At 32.4% G+C, this 17,931-nt stretch overlaps 1 protein-coding gene and 1 pseudogene across 1 annotated transcript; both read left to right on the top strand.

Annotated features, from left to right (window-relative positions):
* The first annotated feature begins 432 nt into the window (after positions 1-432).
* LOC145935248 (uncharacterized) lies at positions 433-3,634 on the top strand. The gene is made up of 3 exons (XM_083036394.1): positions 433-627; positions 699-847; positions 3,472-3,634. Exons 1-3 carry the CDS (start codon positions 529-531, stop codon positions 3,632-3,634), a joined length of 411 nt encoding a protein of 136 aa, XP_082892520.1. The 5' UTR covers positions 433-528.
* A 1,006-nt stretch (positions 3,635-4,640) lies between these two features.
* LOC145935245 (uncharacterized) lies at positions 4,641-8,452 on the top strand (annotated as a pseudogene).
* The last annotated feature ends 9,479 nt before the right edge of the window (positions 8,453-17,931 follow it).

Here is a 17,931-nt window from a genome sequence, read left to right as displayed (position 1 = left end):
TTCCTAACAGACCGGTAATGTAAATTTAACATTTTAATTTCATTAAAACTTTTAAACAACTATTTCAAAAAATGTAAAAATTACATTTTATTTTAATTAAATTTAACTTTATAAGTATGTTAATTTAACATACAAAATATATCATCAAGAATTCGTACATTTTTATTTAATTGTGTTGTTTTAACACTTAAAAACAGTGAATATTAACTCAACACAGAAATGTCAAAATAACACAACGACAATATGTTACATTAACATAAGAGTATGTTAAAAATTTAACACAAAAATTTCTACGCGAGATAATTTTAACAGAAATACAAAATGTTTTTTACCGTGTTACTACGATTTATTTGAGGAGATGGGGCTGAAGCTTATGGAGAGAGAGTCTGTCTCTGCGATGTTCATCACAAAGTTTAAAGCAGTCGCCGAGCTAAGTATCGCTAAGTGTCGTCGAGCTAAGTTATTAAGTGCAGTGCAAAATGCCTTTTGGATCGGGAGACATTTTGAGCCCAAATTTTTTTAACAAGAATGTCCTTAGGACTTCATGAAATAATAGACATAATATCTTGGAAGACCCACCTGCTAGAAAATTTATTGAGGACTCTGTTCCTTATATTCACAATGCCGGTAAGTTTTTATTATTATATAATAAATTTGTTTATTAATATTATCTACTAAATATATTTGTCGATTTTCAGAAGATAACCGAGGAATCCGTCCAAATCGGCGGATACCTTAATCTTCGGCATATGGAACAAGTACGAAATTATCGGTGGTGTGATCGGCGGGAATTGGCCGAGCTATGGGGCGACGCGGAGGGGATCGTGGAATGGGCACAGGATTACTGGTGGGATGACGTCTTCTGCTTCAGAAAATTGTTCGGCGAGGAATCATATCCTCCCGAACCTGTCAGGGAGGAATTATGGGTCTAGTGAGTATCTCTTTTTAATTTTAAAAATTATTAAAATAATAAAATAATTAATAAAAATTTTAAAATTTTTAAGTTGTTTTTATATCGCTAGTACAATAATCAAAGGGGTAGTTGTAAATTAATCAACCAAACTAGCCAAAATTTGTTTATTTAATAGAAGTTACGACGCTTCGACCATATGGTTGTGGTCCTTTTCAAGTATAAACTGAAATAATAATTAATTTAAAAAAAAAACGGTTTGAATACAAAAAAAAACAGTAATATACATAAATGGATTTGCTGTAAAATTTTGAGTACATACGTTCTTATTGAAACACTTCACAAATTTGAGTTAAAACAAATCATTAACATCTTGTCGAATTTTAAAGAGAGAGAAAAACATTGTATCAGTATGAAAGTTTGTCAGTGACTGAAATATAAAAATAGGAAACCAAGCTAAACGACCTTTATTATTTTGTCATAGATTTTATTTAAGCTATCTGTGTCCTTTTGTAGGTTGATTGTATTATTGAATTTTTTAATATATAACATTTCCGCGATTTCTCTCTTTTTCACATATTTCTCATTATGTAATATATTAGGTTTTGTCCAAATCAAATTCATGTCCGAATTCCAATTTATGTTTACTTATAACGGAATGATTGGCTTCATGCAATTTTATATTGTTAAAATGCTCTTTCACTCGAGTATGTAAGTGCCTTTTTGTTTGGCCGATATATGATGCATTACAATTTTTGCAATCTAATTTATATACAACATTAGTCCTCTGATCATTATGTAAACTATCTTGACTACGTTTAATCAATGTATTTAGTTTTTCTTTTTATGTTATTTTATAGACGTTGAAGCCCATGCCACGCATAACACGACATATATCATAACTCACATCTTTAGCATATGACAATGAAATAAAAGATGTTCTGTCAGATTGTCCACGATTCATATCACAATCTTATCTAATCACAAAATTATTGTGATTACGATTTTTAATACATTAATTCTTTTTTCTTGTATATGTCGTTTGATGATGTGTTTAGGGAAACAATTATTAAGTAAGATATCATTCACCATCTCAATGTTTTTATGATGGCAAATGTCATTGGATAGTAGAATGGCATGATCAACCAGATTATAAATAGTATTAATTTTATATTTTAAAGGGTGGTTAGAAAAAAAAGTTTATATATCTTCCAGAACATGTAGATTTCCTGTACCAATTAGTAATGAGTCTATTGTCAGAACGAATGATCGTTGTATTTAGGAAATTAATGGAAGAACTAACTTCAATTTCATATGTGAAATTCAAGCATTGGTGGTAATTATTAAAAGTCATTAATATCACATCTATTTTTGTACGTGGCAATATAGCAATAACGTCGTCTACATATATATAATATATGGGGACAGTGAAACTTAACAAACTTAAACATTGTGTCTCCAAATCATCCATCACAATATCTGCTAGGATAGATGATAAAAGAGAACCCATCGGGCTGCCAAATATTTGTTCATAAAACTGACCAATGAAGCTGAAACTAGTTGAATCTAAAATCAATTCTATTGCATGTAAAAATTGAGCTAAATTGAAATTTGTGTTCTTAGCAATGTCAGTCCAACGTTTTTTAATGGCATTTAAAACCAACTCTTTAGGAATATTTGTGAATAATGAACTAACATCTAAAGATATCATTATATCATTATCATTAATAAAAGTATCTTTAATATTTTTAACGTTTATCGCTCGTTTATTGCTTGTTTTGCAGAATTTGATAAATTGTATCGAAGGCAGACACCAGTTATCATTATTAATACGTCAGAAATTGTAAGGCCGGCAGCTTCGAACATAATTGTATCATTTCTCTCATTAGACAAATTTTCATAAGAATAATAGGATATTCTTCCGAATGGGACACTTCGAGTTCGGAACAGCCCTTTAGCGTACTGAAAGTAGATACCAAAACAACGTAATATATAAAATTTCAGCCGCGGCAAATCATTTTTTCAACAGTTTTTACCTAAAAGTAAAATCTCAATTAAACTCAATAACAGTATTAATACTTTATAATTATCAGTTTGTGTTTTTGGTTAAAGCAGAGAATTCTCTCCAAGAGCAGGGATAAATAAATATCTGGGTGTTGTCCTGAATGGATTGTAATCCTTCAGGATTAGGTACATTATATCAATGTTAGGTGTTGAGTGAACTTCGTTTCATCTTGCAAAGTACATGCGTGGATGCAGTGAGTTCCGCCCCCCCCATCCCTACGGGGGGCTCCACGCCATTGGACAGATCCACGCATATCAGAAACGTATGTATATATACACACACACACACACACACACGGGGGGTGCAAGGGGGCCTTCGGCCCCCCTCCCGCACCCTCCACGTCGATAGGCAGCGCGTGGATTTTCGCATGTGCGGTGTCCAATTTTTTTAAAGAAAATTTTTAAAGAAAATTTTTTTTTATAAAAACATTTGAAAAAATAATTTGCCGCGACAACTGAAATTTTATATAATACGTTATTTTGGTATCTACTTTCAGTACGCAAAAGGGCTGCCCTCAACTCGAAGTGTCCCATTCGGAAGAACAGCCGAATAATCTTCTAAAAATGTCTCATTGTCAGACATATCGCTATCATAATCTTGAAAATGATCAGATCTTTTTAAAAGTCCATCTTTTGAAGTATCATTTGTATCAGATGTAGCGGTATCAGATGTAGAGGTATGAACAAATGTATTGTCTTTATTATGTAAAGAATTGACGTTTTTGTTAGATGAGAGATCGTTAGGAATGTTATCTCCTATAATTTAAAAATAAATTTATATAAAAATATTAAATTCAAACATATTTTCTATAAAAAATATGTTATTATTTGCACATTATAACGTTATAATTGAAGAAAATAATACCTAATACGTTGATGTTATTTATATCCATCGTACTTCGAATATTTCTCCATCGCTTATCAGTCCGAGGATCCACTTGTGATTTTGTATACGTAGGATCCAGAAAAGATTTATATATCCTTTTTTCGCGTCTTGAAGGATCCATTTTATCCCTACTGCATAAATTATAAGTCAGAAATCAAAATATACTTATTATTATAACTTATAGTGACTTATACGATATTGCAAACACTTGCAATTTGTGATCAGAACTTATAGCCGCTTTTACGCGCGTGTATAACGATGGGTACAATATCAATAACGTGTCTATAAGTTAAATAAAAAAAATGATTAGAGCTTTCTACTTGTTCCAACTTCTGAAAAATTATTTATGTTTTTTGTAATGCAAAGAATTTAGATATTAAATAATATTAATATTAATTTATATATTACATTTTTTAATTACTTTAATTAGTTTTTCAGTCCATTATTTTGCCAAAAAACTTATGCATCCATTTTATATTACGTCCCTGAATTTTCTTGGCGCTACCGCGCAGCATGCGCGGTGAGCTGGCGGGAGCCGAGGCCGGGAGCATATAGCGGGAGCATATAGCACGTGTAATACGTATGATAAACAAAAGAAAAGTAATATATTTCTTTTCTTTTGTTTTGGATATAACTCGTCTTTGTTTGCGGTCAATACCTATTGTGAAAAGTGAAAAGTAGTAAGAAAACTGTTACCTGCAACATATCATTTCTACAAAGTTTATACATAAAAGTTTGTATAAATTCAAGGTTATGAAAAGTTTTATTGCAGAAGCAAAAATGTCTGATGCAAGTGATGTGAAATTTGCGTATGTTAAATATTCCACTGGAGAGAAGGAGATCGTTTCGATAGATCGGATCAAAAGATTCAACGCTAAAAATATAAATTATGTAAAAAAATATAAAATTTTGTGGAATGACGCCTATTATGACGGCGTAATTATTTTTGTCGCAGGTAAATATAAATTATTTATTTTTATGCTTTTATGAAATATGTAAAGCAATGATTTATATGTAGAGTGAACTATAATAAATATTGTCAAGAGATTATTTTATATATTGAAATGTATAATGTTAATGTTGCGACGCCGTAACCCTCGTCGGGAACGCCGATCCCGAGGGGGCGGTGTGCAATTGAATACAAGTATATTACGGTAAGCGGTAGAACGGTAATCTCGGTAACGAACACACTCGGTACTCCCGCTGTAGTATCAAATGCGGTATCAAGTATTGGGCGCCAGGCGCGAATTCTCGCGCCGCGGTACGGTATGCTCGGTAATAGTTTCCGGTTGCTCTTAGGCCGGTATTCATAGTCCGTTCTTATTTCAAGACCGTCTTAAGTAATGTCTTAAGACGCAAATACGGCTCTGTGATTGGTTAATCACATCTTAAGATTGTACTTAAGACAGTCTTAAATATAAGAACTGACTATGAATACCGGCCTTAGCTCAGTAGATGGTAGAGAGGCGCGGTTCTTTTGAGATATCGATATAAAGGGTAGACTCTGGAGAGAGGACGTTATAATATTCAACACACAGTTAACAATATTTAACACATATATTTAGAGACGTTTACAATGGTTATTGATACAATCGGGTACTTATTGCCACGGCCCTGTTATAAGGTCGAACGGATAATACAATGTATGAAAAACGGACGAAACATATTATTGAACAGCGGTCGAGATAAACACGATACAAAAACTAAAGTCTTGACGGAATTCGGTATGTATGCGGGACTATAATTATTCGGTAGCGATATACGAATTATACGTTAGTCTTGACGGGAATATCGTCACAACGGAAGAATACGGTAAATTGACTTTCGGCAATGGCATTCAAAGACAATTGAGATCAACGCGACCACGCATAACGAACGTGATCGGCAAACAATTCAATATTTATTTCGGCGACCTCGGAACTCGCTCGTTCCTTCGCGACGGTCGCGGGAATACAAATTGCGGCAAAAGCGGTACGGAAATGCGGGATTAACTAATGAGAATTTTGCGAATTTATTGCGACTCTCGCGGAGTTGTGTTCGGTACGGTAACGTTAACTCGCGAGAACGACCTCACGCCAATTCCATCATTAATCCACGCGACGTTAATTAAATGAAGTCGACATTAATTCGCTTCTGACAAATATTCACATAAACGGTATTCTACTATACGGTACGGTACACTACTCTACATAAAACGATTGTCGGCGACAACTTCACTGAGAGGAATCTACTCGCGACACCCGGAGTCAGCTGGTCTCGCGGTAACGATATTTATATGGCGAGGTTATTCTCGCCCAGAAACGGTAATTGAGTTTTACTCACGGATATAATTCGAAGATACTTAATTCACGACACGACACCAGTCTAGTCCGGGCCGTACATCTATCGACTACCTAAATGGTGGCTTACAATATTGCTGTCGGAATATTGGCGTTGTCGGGTCCCGTTTCTGGCCTTGCCGTCTCACGTGCTCGCCGAACAGTGAACGGTAGCGAGAGCGTCCTCAGGTCCCTCGAGTCCCGCGTCGATCTCCCGCGCATCCTGTCGATACTCGGATCGCCTTGATCCGCCCATCGATTTCCTAGCGCCCGCGAAGTTTGAAAGCTGGTTTCCTCGATCGTCGGTATGGTCATAATACGGTATAGCTGATTTTCGGGGTTGGACTTGGCAAGCTGGCCGGGCCGTACTCCAGTCCTTCCCGGGCTTGTTGACGGTCACGGACCCTCCACTCATTCTGCAGCATGATGTGGGTCCGGAAGAGTCCATATTAGTTTCGGTATCTAAAACAGTTAGTATCGGTAATCGAGTACTACGATGGCGGGAGTGACGGAAACTCGATACTTGACCGGAGTGAAGGGGAGTACTTCTATTCACGATCCCCTCGGTACTTTCCAAATGCAGTCTCTTCTTCGAATCCCAGGCATCTTGCTTCACATTTTCCATGATTACCTCCCGCTCAGGTGTCGCACCGCGACTTCCTAAGGTCGCATCCTACGGCCTCGTGATAACGGAATCACGGTAACGCGAGAATATAATCCTAATTACGGTCGCTCCCTCTCAGTGGTGAGGGGCAAACCCAGAACCGTTCCCCCCCCCCCCCCTCGGTCGGGCCATTGCCCTTGTGACGGCGCTCAAAAGGCGTCACGTCACAATGTATAATGGGTAATGTAATATAGTGAAGTTCAGAAGTTTTTCTAATTATTTTTATATTCTTTTGATTCATATATTTTATGAGAAAAGAGATTATAGAAAACAATTTTTTATTAATATTTTGTATATATATATATATAATATATTTATATAATTATATATATATATAATACATATCATACATACATCATACATATGTATATATACATAAATGTATACATATATATATGTATGTATGTATATGTACAATAAAACATTCCTAGCCAAAAATTTGTTATAGTAAACCTATTTTCAATTTATTAATATAAATTATATTAATTTATACATTAATTTATTAATATAATATAATATTAATATATAATATTACAATAAATAATTTTCTATAGTTATTATTACTAAAAAAGATTTTTATATTACATTTCAGCTTATTTACTACAGAAACTATGCTTTAAGTGTATTTAAAATGTATGAATTCTGTTGTATTTTTTGTTGTTATTAGAATCAGAAGAAACATTAGAGGCAAAAATTAAAAAAAATAGATCACGATTGCGTTCTATAAAGTTATACATCTGCATCAGAAAGCGATACAGGATGCAAAGATTTATTACAAGAAGTAAGATTATTAGATTTGTTATACATATCTACGTTTAGGCATTACATATATTTTTAATCAAATATTTTTATTTTTATTATTATAATAAATTATTTATATGTGTATATATACAAATGTGTTTATATGGATAATTAAAATATTATTTTTTATATATTAATTTGAAATTTTTTTTCAGAATAATAATATAAGCACACAAAAATCCAAAACTGAAAAAGAATTGTTGTTAGCAAAGAAACTACAGAATATATCAAGTCAAAAATCATTCGCTACAACTGTATGTTTCATTTTTAATATTATTTTATGCTCTAAATAATTTTAATAATTTTTTTATTTTTAAATATTTCGTATAAAATACATATTTTGCATGATTACGATTTGTATGATTGTGATTTTTATTTATTTATAGAATGACAAAGAAGTAGGAAGATTTAAAAAAGAGATAGAAAATTTAAAAAAACGTATAGCAGAACTAAAACTTACTTTACAAAAGAAAGATACTCTTGCAGAAGATTATCTCAAAAACACTTTGGCTTTACAGAAAGATATGTTTGAAGAAATAAAAGATCTAAAAAGTATGGTTGATAAATACTGTTATGATGTAACACACACACACACACACACACACACACACACACACACACACACACACACACACACGCACGCACGCACGCACGCACGCACGCACGCTTTACTAACGTAATGACATTTTATAGCTATGTTCATTGAACAGCAATCAAATAAGGAAAAAACCCGAGGACAACATGATGAAACACTTTTCTCTGTTGGTCATAAACAAGAAACTGATAAAAATGTATGTCCTTTTGAGTAGTATATGGGCCACTATAGCGAGTCAAAACAAACCCCCACCACTCGGCCACTGGCGCCAGAGGGGCGTGGCTAGACACGGCTTTTCGATCGCTGATTGGTCTATTTGTTTATTGGGGTCATTAGACCCAGGGTTCTGATAGGCTCTCTCCATAGTGGCCCAGCATTCTGATTGGCTGATTTTTTTTGGAAAGATGGTGGGTGAGTAGGGAGGGTTTTGGAAAAAGCCGACAAAATGGCGATAAAAATCGAGGTATAGCGAAGCCGGCGTGGGGGTTTATGACACCCGGCACGCTGATTGGTTGATTTTTGTATTTGGTAGGGAAGGGGGAGAGCGGACAGGGTTTCTGAAAAAAAGCCGACAATATGGCGATAAAAAAAATCGAGGTATAGCGCTGCCGTCGTGGCGTTTATAACACTTCGTACGTCGCACGTCTACCTGTAGCGATAGACCGGATAGGCCCCGGTGACTATGTATAGCGCTGAAAAAAAGATAAAAAATATGAGCATGCACTAATTTCGACTGACCGCTTACTCAGTGTCGTATTGTCAAATATCGTCAGCACCGTCGGTAACAAAAGAAACAAAAAATAAATAAAAAATACAACTGGCCAGCGTCCGTTTACAATTTCGACTAATCGCTTACTCAGCGTCGCATTGTCGGATATTATTGGCAGCTCAGGTCACAAAGGAGGCCTAAGAGAAAACACGAGCGTTCGAGTTCGTATTTAGTAACGCTATGTCCAGGTTTTATTGCTGAAAAGAATAAAATTATTTCGAAGTAAAGGGAGGATAGAGAGAAGGAAAATATTAGACAATTTGAAGTACAAAATTTTACTTTATGCTACTTTTTAAATAAAATTGATATTATTACATATACGTGATACATAATATATATTTTCTTTATAGCTTATTACACTTAAAATTACAGGAACGAAACATTTTATAAATGTTACAATTATTGTTACAATTATTACTAATACTATATACAAATACTACAACTATTACAATAATTTACATTACTTTCCTAAAAAATGTATAAAATTCTTATATCCTACTTTGAAAGAAAGACGTGGAAGACCGAAGAAAATACGCGAGAAAAGAATATTATTATTCCGATGATAAATAACCGTGCGGAACTGAGTAGCGGCTATTAATAAATCTACATTTTACCAATACTGGTGCGCATATTTTCGTCTCGCCCCGCGTTACAATTTCATGAAACGCGGTGCGTCGAATTGCTCTAAAACGTAGATTTATTGTAGTTTCATTTTCTTCTTCTCCTACGTCATCTTCTTTTTCTTTTCCTTGATTCTTTTCTCGCGCTAATAATAATTTTTTAATGCTCTTAAAATTAACGTGCCGCGAATTCTCGTAATTAAGGGTTATTCCTTTAACTTTACAAGTCTCATATTCACAGCCCCCGGGTGTTCGCACAATGTAGGCGTAAAATTTTGGGCCACCGGACACGAACTCTTCGATGTAGCTACCGCGACCGTTGGTAAACGAGCTCTCGAGCTCGTTAGTCATATCGCCTAAAAAATTACCCGTGCACGGCTCATATTCATGCGGATCACCGGTGCTCACATAAATACAGGAATCGGTATCGTAATATAACACGCGGCGATCTAAACGCTCTAAATATTCGTATAATTTTAATCGTGTTTGCGCGGTCATATATGCAGCTATTACTACGTTGGTTATCGGTGAGGGTACGACAGCCTCTTGTCGCAATCGCCACGAAACATATATTACCTCGTCGTTTACAGGTAATATATCGGTTATCTCGTGCTCGGGATTTGTTAATAATGATATAAAACGCTGCTGCGTTTTAACGACTTCGGTGTTCGACAAATTGGATCGCTGGCCAAATTTTCCCCAGAATGAATTCAAACAAAGCTTCGCGACCGAACGTAAACCAGGGTTTCGCGCTATGTTACGCTTATCGAGAACAATACCCTCGGTTTCCCCGTACTCTCTCAGATATTGCTCTTTAGCGTCATCGTCCTCGCATTCGCTCGGCCACCCACTTGCTTCCTGTTTAAGTTGTAGAAATGAGTTTATATATTCGGTGAACAATCCACCTTGCCGTGTTTCGCGATTATATTGACTAATTTCATATTGCCAAATTTCATTTACTTCCCTGCCAGCACTGGTACGTGTTCAATACGTCACTATGACGTGCTAACTCGTCACACGTTACGTTGCAACGACGTTGCAACTGGTGTTTGAAACGTAATTGCCACGTCACTGTCACGTAACTAACAGCCAAATTCTTGGTGATAGAAACGTTATAGTGACGTGTATTTTGCGACTTTATGTAACGAGTTGAGCACCTATTTGCGAGATTGCAATTAAGAGATTGAGAAATTAGTTTGTACTGTTATGTATGTAAACTATATATATCTTAGCGAAAGGTCTCGGGTTCGATTCCCGATTCAGCGACTTTCGGATCTATATTTTTCTCGCCTATAATTTTATAGGGGGGTTAGAGGGGAGTCGGGAAATAAATCTCGAATTGAGATTATTCCCAAATAAAGTCTTATAATATAAGAATTAGTCTTAGTCAGTGTCGGTCAATAAAATCTTAAACCTTGTATATATATCTTTATATATTGGATAGACAAAATGAGTGATTATATTATTATATTTATGTGACAGAAATTTAAACAGACAAATTATATTTTATTTTAAATATCACATAACATCTGTTAAAATTTCTGTCACAATAAGTATAATCATAATGTATTTTGTCAATATAGTTTATTACATATATAACACATATATAGTTTATTACATATATAACAGTAAAAACTAATCTCAACTTCTCAAAATCGGACGACTATGTTTTATAATATAGATAGAACACTGAGAAAAGAGATAATAAAATAAAATAATGTAAAAATATATATATTTTTTTATGTTACATTTAGCTTTTTTATTTTCTGTTTACACCTCTTTCGCAGTCAATGTTAATAAAATTTATCGAAATACGTAACTCTTAAATCGTGTAAATTATCAAAAGTATCAACATAATGAAAAATATGGTTATCATTTTAAAAATAAACAGTCTCTCTCTTAAAGAAATATTATTATAAAGAATTATTTTATGTGTGAGAAATGTAAACGCAAGTGTGAAAATTAAAATATTTTCTATACATATATGTATAACGCACACTATGCATGTATTGCACATATTAAAAAATAAATAAAACTAATCTTTGTTAAATTTTTAAATTAAAATTAAAATAAAATCAAAATACTTCTTTAGAATCAAATACTAATATACTGAATAATACTTCAAAATAATATATCTATTATAATAATATGCTATTTATGAGATCTTTAGAATAGTTTTTTATCTTTTGGTGATTATAATACGCTTTGGTGTTCATCATTTGATGAATATTCATCATTGAATAATTCCTCACTTCCCGAATCATCTGAGTTTGAACTTAATGGGGGCGTTTTCTCCTTTCGACATCTTTTTTCTTTCCTGAAAAGTGAATAACAAGAGATATCCATTACATACGAAGCACATTGAAAAAAGCATAAAGTTCTGATTGCAGAAGATGCAATATATATTGTATATACATACTTATATACATATATAACATTAATTGAAATAGAAACAAAAATGATTAGTTTAACAGAGACCCACGGAAAAGATGAGTATCTTGCCATTATAATAACTATTTTGATCATAACGTAGTCAATCGGGACACTCACGCAATTTGTATATGTATATGTATATGTAAATTGTCACATTAAAAAACTTCCACATTAAAAAAAGAGAAACTTTTTATTGACTTTTAAACTTACTCAGATTTTCTTTGTGCTCTTTGTTTCGCATGTTTTAACCATTCTGCAGCAACAGAAGAAATTTGCTCACACGTAATATCTTGATGTCGCATTTTAACAACTGAAAATTATAAAGCAAATGTAAATGCTAAAACAAACTGCAGTGAGTACAAATATATTAGTAAAAGATTTATTTATTGCTTTTGTATAGATAGATTAAATTAAAATCAATTTCAATAAATTCAATGAACTTAGTCAAATATAGTATTAAAAGTATATGTATAATGTACAATAATGATTGAAGTTCACAAAGTGTTGTGAAATATAGAATTTGAAAATATCTAAAAGAAAGCTAATATAAAATATATTACATTTTTATTATAATAATTAACTTTATATTTTAATAATAAACTTTTCTTATAAAATACTTTTTGAGACATAATGTCTTCATATCTTTAGTGTCATACAAACTGAAAATTCTTAAGCATACGAATTCATATGTATTTGCAAAATGTCTGATAAGTGTTGCTATAATACTAGTGTGCATATAGAAAAAATTAAACTAAACAGACCTTCATCATTTTGCAAACTATATAAAATATTACAATTATTAATTGGCTCGATAATTAGAAATTAAAAGGTAATAAATATTAGGCCTTTTCTCGAGCAGGAAATAAATAAAGTGACGATGTTGATATGTAGTATTGAAACTACTTGGTATACTGCCAAATCTTATATGGAATAATCTCATACTTGAGATTTTTATTCCATACATCCCCCCTAAAGAATTAGATGCGAGAGAAAAATATAGATTCGAAAGTCGCTGAATCGGGAATCGAACCCGAGACCTTTCGCTTGCCGGGCGACTGCTCTTCCAACTGAGCTATTCAGATCCTTTCGATTCTATATTTTTCTCTGCTTTTAAGTAAATACTTTAAATATTACTATGACAACGCATTATGGCCTGCGTATAATTATTACAATTATTAATTGGCTCGATAATTAGAAATTAAAAGGTAATAAATATTAGGCCTTTTCTCGAGCAGGAAATAAATAAAGTGACGATGTTGATATGTAGTATTGAAACTACTTGGTATACTTATATATAAAATATATATAAAATATAGCCAAATCTTATATATAAAATATAACCAAAAATTGTATGTAATTTTTATAACATATTAATATATATATATATATATATATATATATGTACATACATGTTAAAATTTTCGATATCTGCAAATTTTGAAATGCACCCTTATGTCTTTGTCCTAACCAACTGTACTGTTGAGCCATTTCATCAGTTATAAGATAATGTAAAACATTACAGATCGTTTTTTTAATATCTGCACTAGTAACTTGCGTAAGACTTGTTATCTACAGAGAATAGAAATAAATTAATTTCAATATACATGCATATTTAAAAATATGTAGATGAAATAATAATATGAAATTTTTACCAAATTTTTTTTGAATGCAGAATTATTTTCAATTATGCTTTCCACTTCTTTAAGGCTAGCTGCAGTTGCTATAGGAAAAACTTCAAGTGTATTGCATTCATCCAAAACAGACTGAACTTTTGAAGATTCACAATTTTTTTCCAAAATATCTAGCCTCTGAATGATTTCTCGAATTAAGGAAGTGAGACCATTCATAGATACCTTCAAACTTTCCACTATTCTCAAGATTTGATGAATTTCATGATTAATTTCTGAAATAATAATAGTTACGTCAAAACTTTTGTTTACAATATTAAATATAAAGAAGTGTTACATTTTTTCTTACCTTTATCATTAGAAGACAATACAGCAGTATCTAGTTTTTTATTTCTAGAGGATAATGATTTTTTATCCATAACTGAAGAACAGTTGTTTGATACATAAGTTTTAGTATGCGTGCTAGCTGAGGCAACTGGAGAAGAAAAGTTATCCAATACATAAGCTTTACTATGCGTGCCAGCTGATACAACTGAAGAAGAGTTGTCCGAAACATAAGTTTTACTATGCGTGTCAGCTGATGCAACTGAGGAAGAGTTGTCCGGTACATAAGTTTTACTATGCGTGGCAACTGAGGCAACTGAACAAAAAGAGTTGTTTGATATATTAGCTTCATTATGGCTGTGGTCAAAACTGTGCTTCTGTACTACTAAATGCTTTGAAATATCATTATATGTTTATTCTTATCAAATGTGGAACAAAAGTATATAGAATAATATTTCAAAGCATTCATAATGCAGTCTTAGCCTAGTAGCCTGTACCAGCAACTGGCACTTCAAGAAGTGGCGGTAAATTCGTTTTTTGGGGTTTTTTTCTTCTTTTTTCACGAATCTGTTGTTCATTTTCGTCATTATCACTAAATTGTACTTTAGCGTTATCTCTCCTCTGTTTCTTTTTCTCATCTGTATTATATGGCGAGTCAATATCGCTTTGATATTCCGCTTTCTTTAATTTAATTTTGGTATTTGAAAATGAATCTAAAAGTTAAAAAAAAAACATTTTATTAGCAATATTTATGTGAAAATAAAGAAATGAGAGATTAAAGAAAAGAAATGCAAAAATACAGAAAAATAAAAAGATAGGAAATACAAAAGCAGCCAATGAATAATATAAACCTGTTTTATATAGAATTGTTTTTATTGGTTCTAATGACCAATTGTCTTTTATAGAACTTCTTGTATAAACGATAGTATCAAAATCTTTATCTGATTTTACTTTCGGCCAGTATGCTAGCATTTCATCTTCGATAACCCACTTATCTGGAATGATCTGGATTCCATCATAAAATTCGATTACATAAAATAATCCTTTGTCCATCGTTAATAATTTTTCCATCATTATAATAAACTGAAAAGAAAAAACAAATATATAAATCAATATTTTTCAACGCATACAGAAGAAAAACGTATATACAATACTACAAGAATGAATATATAAATCAATATTTTTGAACAAACGCAGAGGAACATATAACATACCATAAAATTTTAATATTTTTAATACATATTTTTTCCATACTTTGTTTCTTGAAATTTTTATTCATTAGAATGTAATAGAGATATAGCGACATTTTTATTTCTTTTCCACGGTACTATAAAACATTATTTTTAATAGTATCCTCAAGAGGCCATTGCCTCAGACCAGAAAGTTTAGAAGGTAAATCCCAACAAGTTGTGATTTGCAAGGGAGAGTATACAAATCTTCCACGACAGTAAAATATTGTCCTATTATGACTAAAGAATTAGTTCTCCTATTAAAGGCAATATTTCTAAGTATAACTATAGTTCCGTCATGGGTCAAAAAACAATTGTCTCTTCTATCCTCAGCTATTAAATAGGTAAATAGGTTAATAAGGTAAAACCAAATCCTACAATTTTGCTATATTGTGGGTCGCCACAATCGGATAAAAGAGGGCCGTTTTCATGAAGGGACTCTTGCAAAATGCCAAACTCATTTTTTTTAATGTTATTTTTGCTGATATCTATATTGTGCATTTCTACATATCGGCGGTGTAATTGAGCTAATATTTGTTGAGGTTTACGTATGAGACTTTTAATTGTTTGAAGAAAATTTTCAAAACGAAAGACTGAGAAAGAATCAAGTGGTCCATGTTTGCGAACATCATTCGTTAAATGTAAAAGAGCATGAACATTAAAAGACACATTTTCTTCACCGTATAATATAGTAAATGTTTCATTGAAATTTTTTAACAGTTTGTCAGCATAAAGAATCATTTCTTCGCTGACATTTTCCATGCACAAAATTCTCAAAGCTACATGTAAGACTAAAAAATTTAAATATATATCATTATCTAAAAGTCCTTGTAAAACTATGGGCCCTGTATATAAAAGCAATTGTCTAAATTCGGTTGCCTTGTAATATTTTAAGTCTTCTAATGATCTTGGTTTACGAGAAAATTCTAAACTTGCAGACAAATTCATCGAATTTTCTAATCTATCTGAGATTCTTCTTTTAGATTCGTGACTAAGTTTGTAATAATTATTTCCAGTTGTCCATAAAATGAATAATTTTTTAGTAACTCCTAAACAAACAACATGCATATAATCTAGAACTACATCAGAAACTAAATCGACATGTGGAACAAATTGCAAAATATTATTATTGTTTTGAAAGTCAATAACAGTTCTCAAATTAGAATTTGTGCCAGGAAAACATACTCTATTTTTCACATATTTGCCATGAATAAAACACTTTAAGCAACTACCATAACCAGTATGGCCTTTAGTAGAAAGTAAAAAAGATTTTGCAGGAGCATCTGCACTTATACACTGTAGTCTCATAGGCAGAACTTTACCATTTATTTTTAATCCGTTATTAATAAGATAAATAATTTCATTGACAAATTCTTCTAAGAATAAATTTATGTCATTTGGTTTTTTTTCCACAATAAGCTCCTACCATCATTTCACCTTGTATTCCTGCAACACTTATTAAAATTGGCCAAAGTTGTTGACCCGAAGATTTGAATAATGGTAAGCCATCAATATTTAAAGTTAAATTGACATTTTCAATATTATGATTTGATAATACTCGAACTAATTCATTTACAAGTCCTTTATGATAATACTCTCCAGGAGGTACAATTTTAAGTTGAGTAGATTTAGGTGTACCTAAGATGGTACGGATAGTTGAAGGAAATATAGTTCTAAAACATTTATGTTTCCTTATGTCTTTCAGTAACATATCAGCATGCGTCATTGGTATATTTAAAGTTTTACACCATGTAGCCAAATGCAATGGAGTAAAATCATCATCCACTTCATTTTCAATTTCATCACAAATGTTAATGTCATCAACAACCCCACAAGCGTTATTTATTGTTATATTACTGTTATCACTATTAAGTTCATCGTTTTCACTATTGTCTATGATTTCCATATCATGAAGTGCATTATTGCTGTTTTCACAATTTTCACAAGTTTCATTGCTTCTATTATTTTCATCATTGTCTTTTTGGAATCTGACTCTCTCAGCTCTTTCCATAGGATACTGACAATTTTCTAGTTTCCTCATACGGTAGTGAAAATATTTCCTTGAAAGTTGGCTCACCAATTTTCTGCTTCTCATAGTTTGTGACATTATGAGACTAGAAACATTGTATATAATAAAAATAATTATATATTTTATTTGTTATTTTTCTAATAAATTTCTTATATGAGCATCACGTGCAAAATATTTTGACTACATGCTTGCACAAACAAGTGTAATTCATATAAAATATATAATTCTACATTTTGCCCCTTTTTATAAATATTAAGCATGTTTAGATCAATATATCATAATGTGCGTACAAGTAAAAGCATTTCACACAACAGAATAAAAAAAAGTAAAAATCAAGAAATATATTTGTAACAGCCGCTTTTTGCGAGCGTCGGACGGCTCAGTCGGGATCAGGGCTCGAAAAGAGGTCGACACAGAACACGCGGTTAATTTTATGTTAATAAAACTATTTAATAAAAGAAATAAACAAAAGAAAAATGATACACATGCAGGTACAGCGATTAAACACCGCACGGAAAATAATATGCAGTATCGTAATAACTCGCGAGGTACTCATAAGACACGCAGTAAACGTACTACGGGTAATAACATTTAAACTATCGTTCGTTAAATAACATATAAAATAACATTCGGCATCTACACGTATCGCGGTAGATAATAT

This window comes from Prenolepis imparis, unplaced genomic scaffold, assembly GCF_030444845.1.
Source record: "Prenolepis imparis isolate NDT839.2.m4 unplaced genomic scaffold, iyPreImpa1.0 SCAF_4, whole genome shotgun sequence".
In the NCBI taxonomy this organism is placed as follows: Eukaryota; Metazoa; Arthropoda; class Insecta; order Hymenoptera; family Formicidae; genus Prenolepis; species Prenolepis imparis.
Note: the sequence above shows the minus strand (reverse complement) of the source record. Positions and strands in the feature narration are given on the sequence as shown.

Coding starts and splice junctions, on each gene's coding strand:
- LOC145935248 (XM_083036394.1), top strand. CDS start 529: ATGTCCTTAGGACTTCATGAAATAATAGACATAATATCTTGGAAGACC. Junction 628..698: donor TCCTTATATTCACAATGCCG/GTAAGTTTTTAT, acceptor GTCGATTTTCAG/AAGATAACCGAGGAATCCGT. Junction 848..3,471: donor GAATGGGCACAGGATTACTG/GTGGGATGACGT, acceptor ATCTACTTTCAG/TACGCAAAAGGGCTGCCCTC.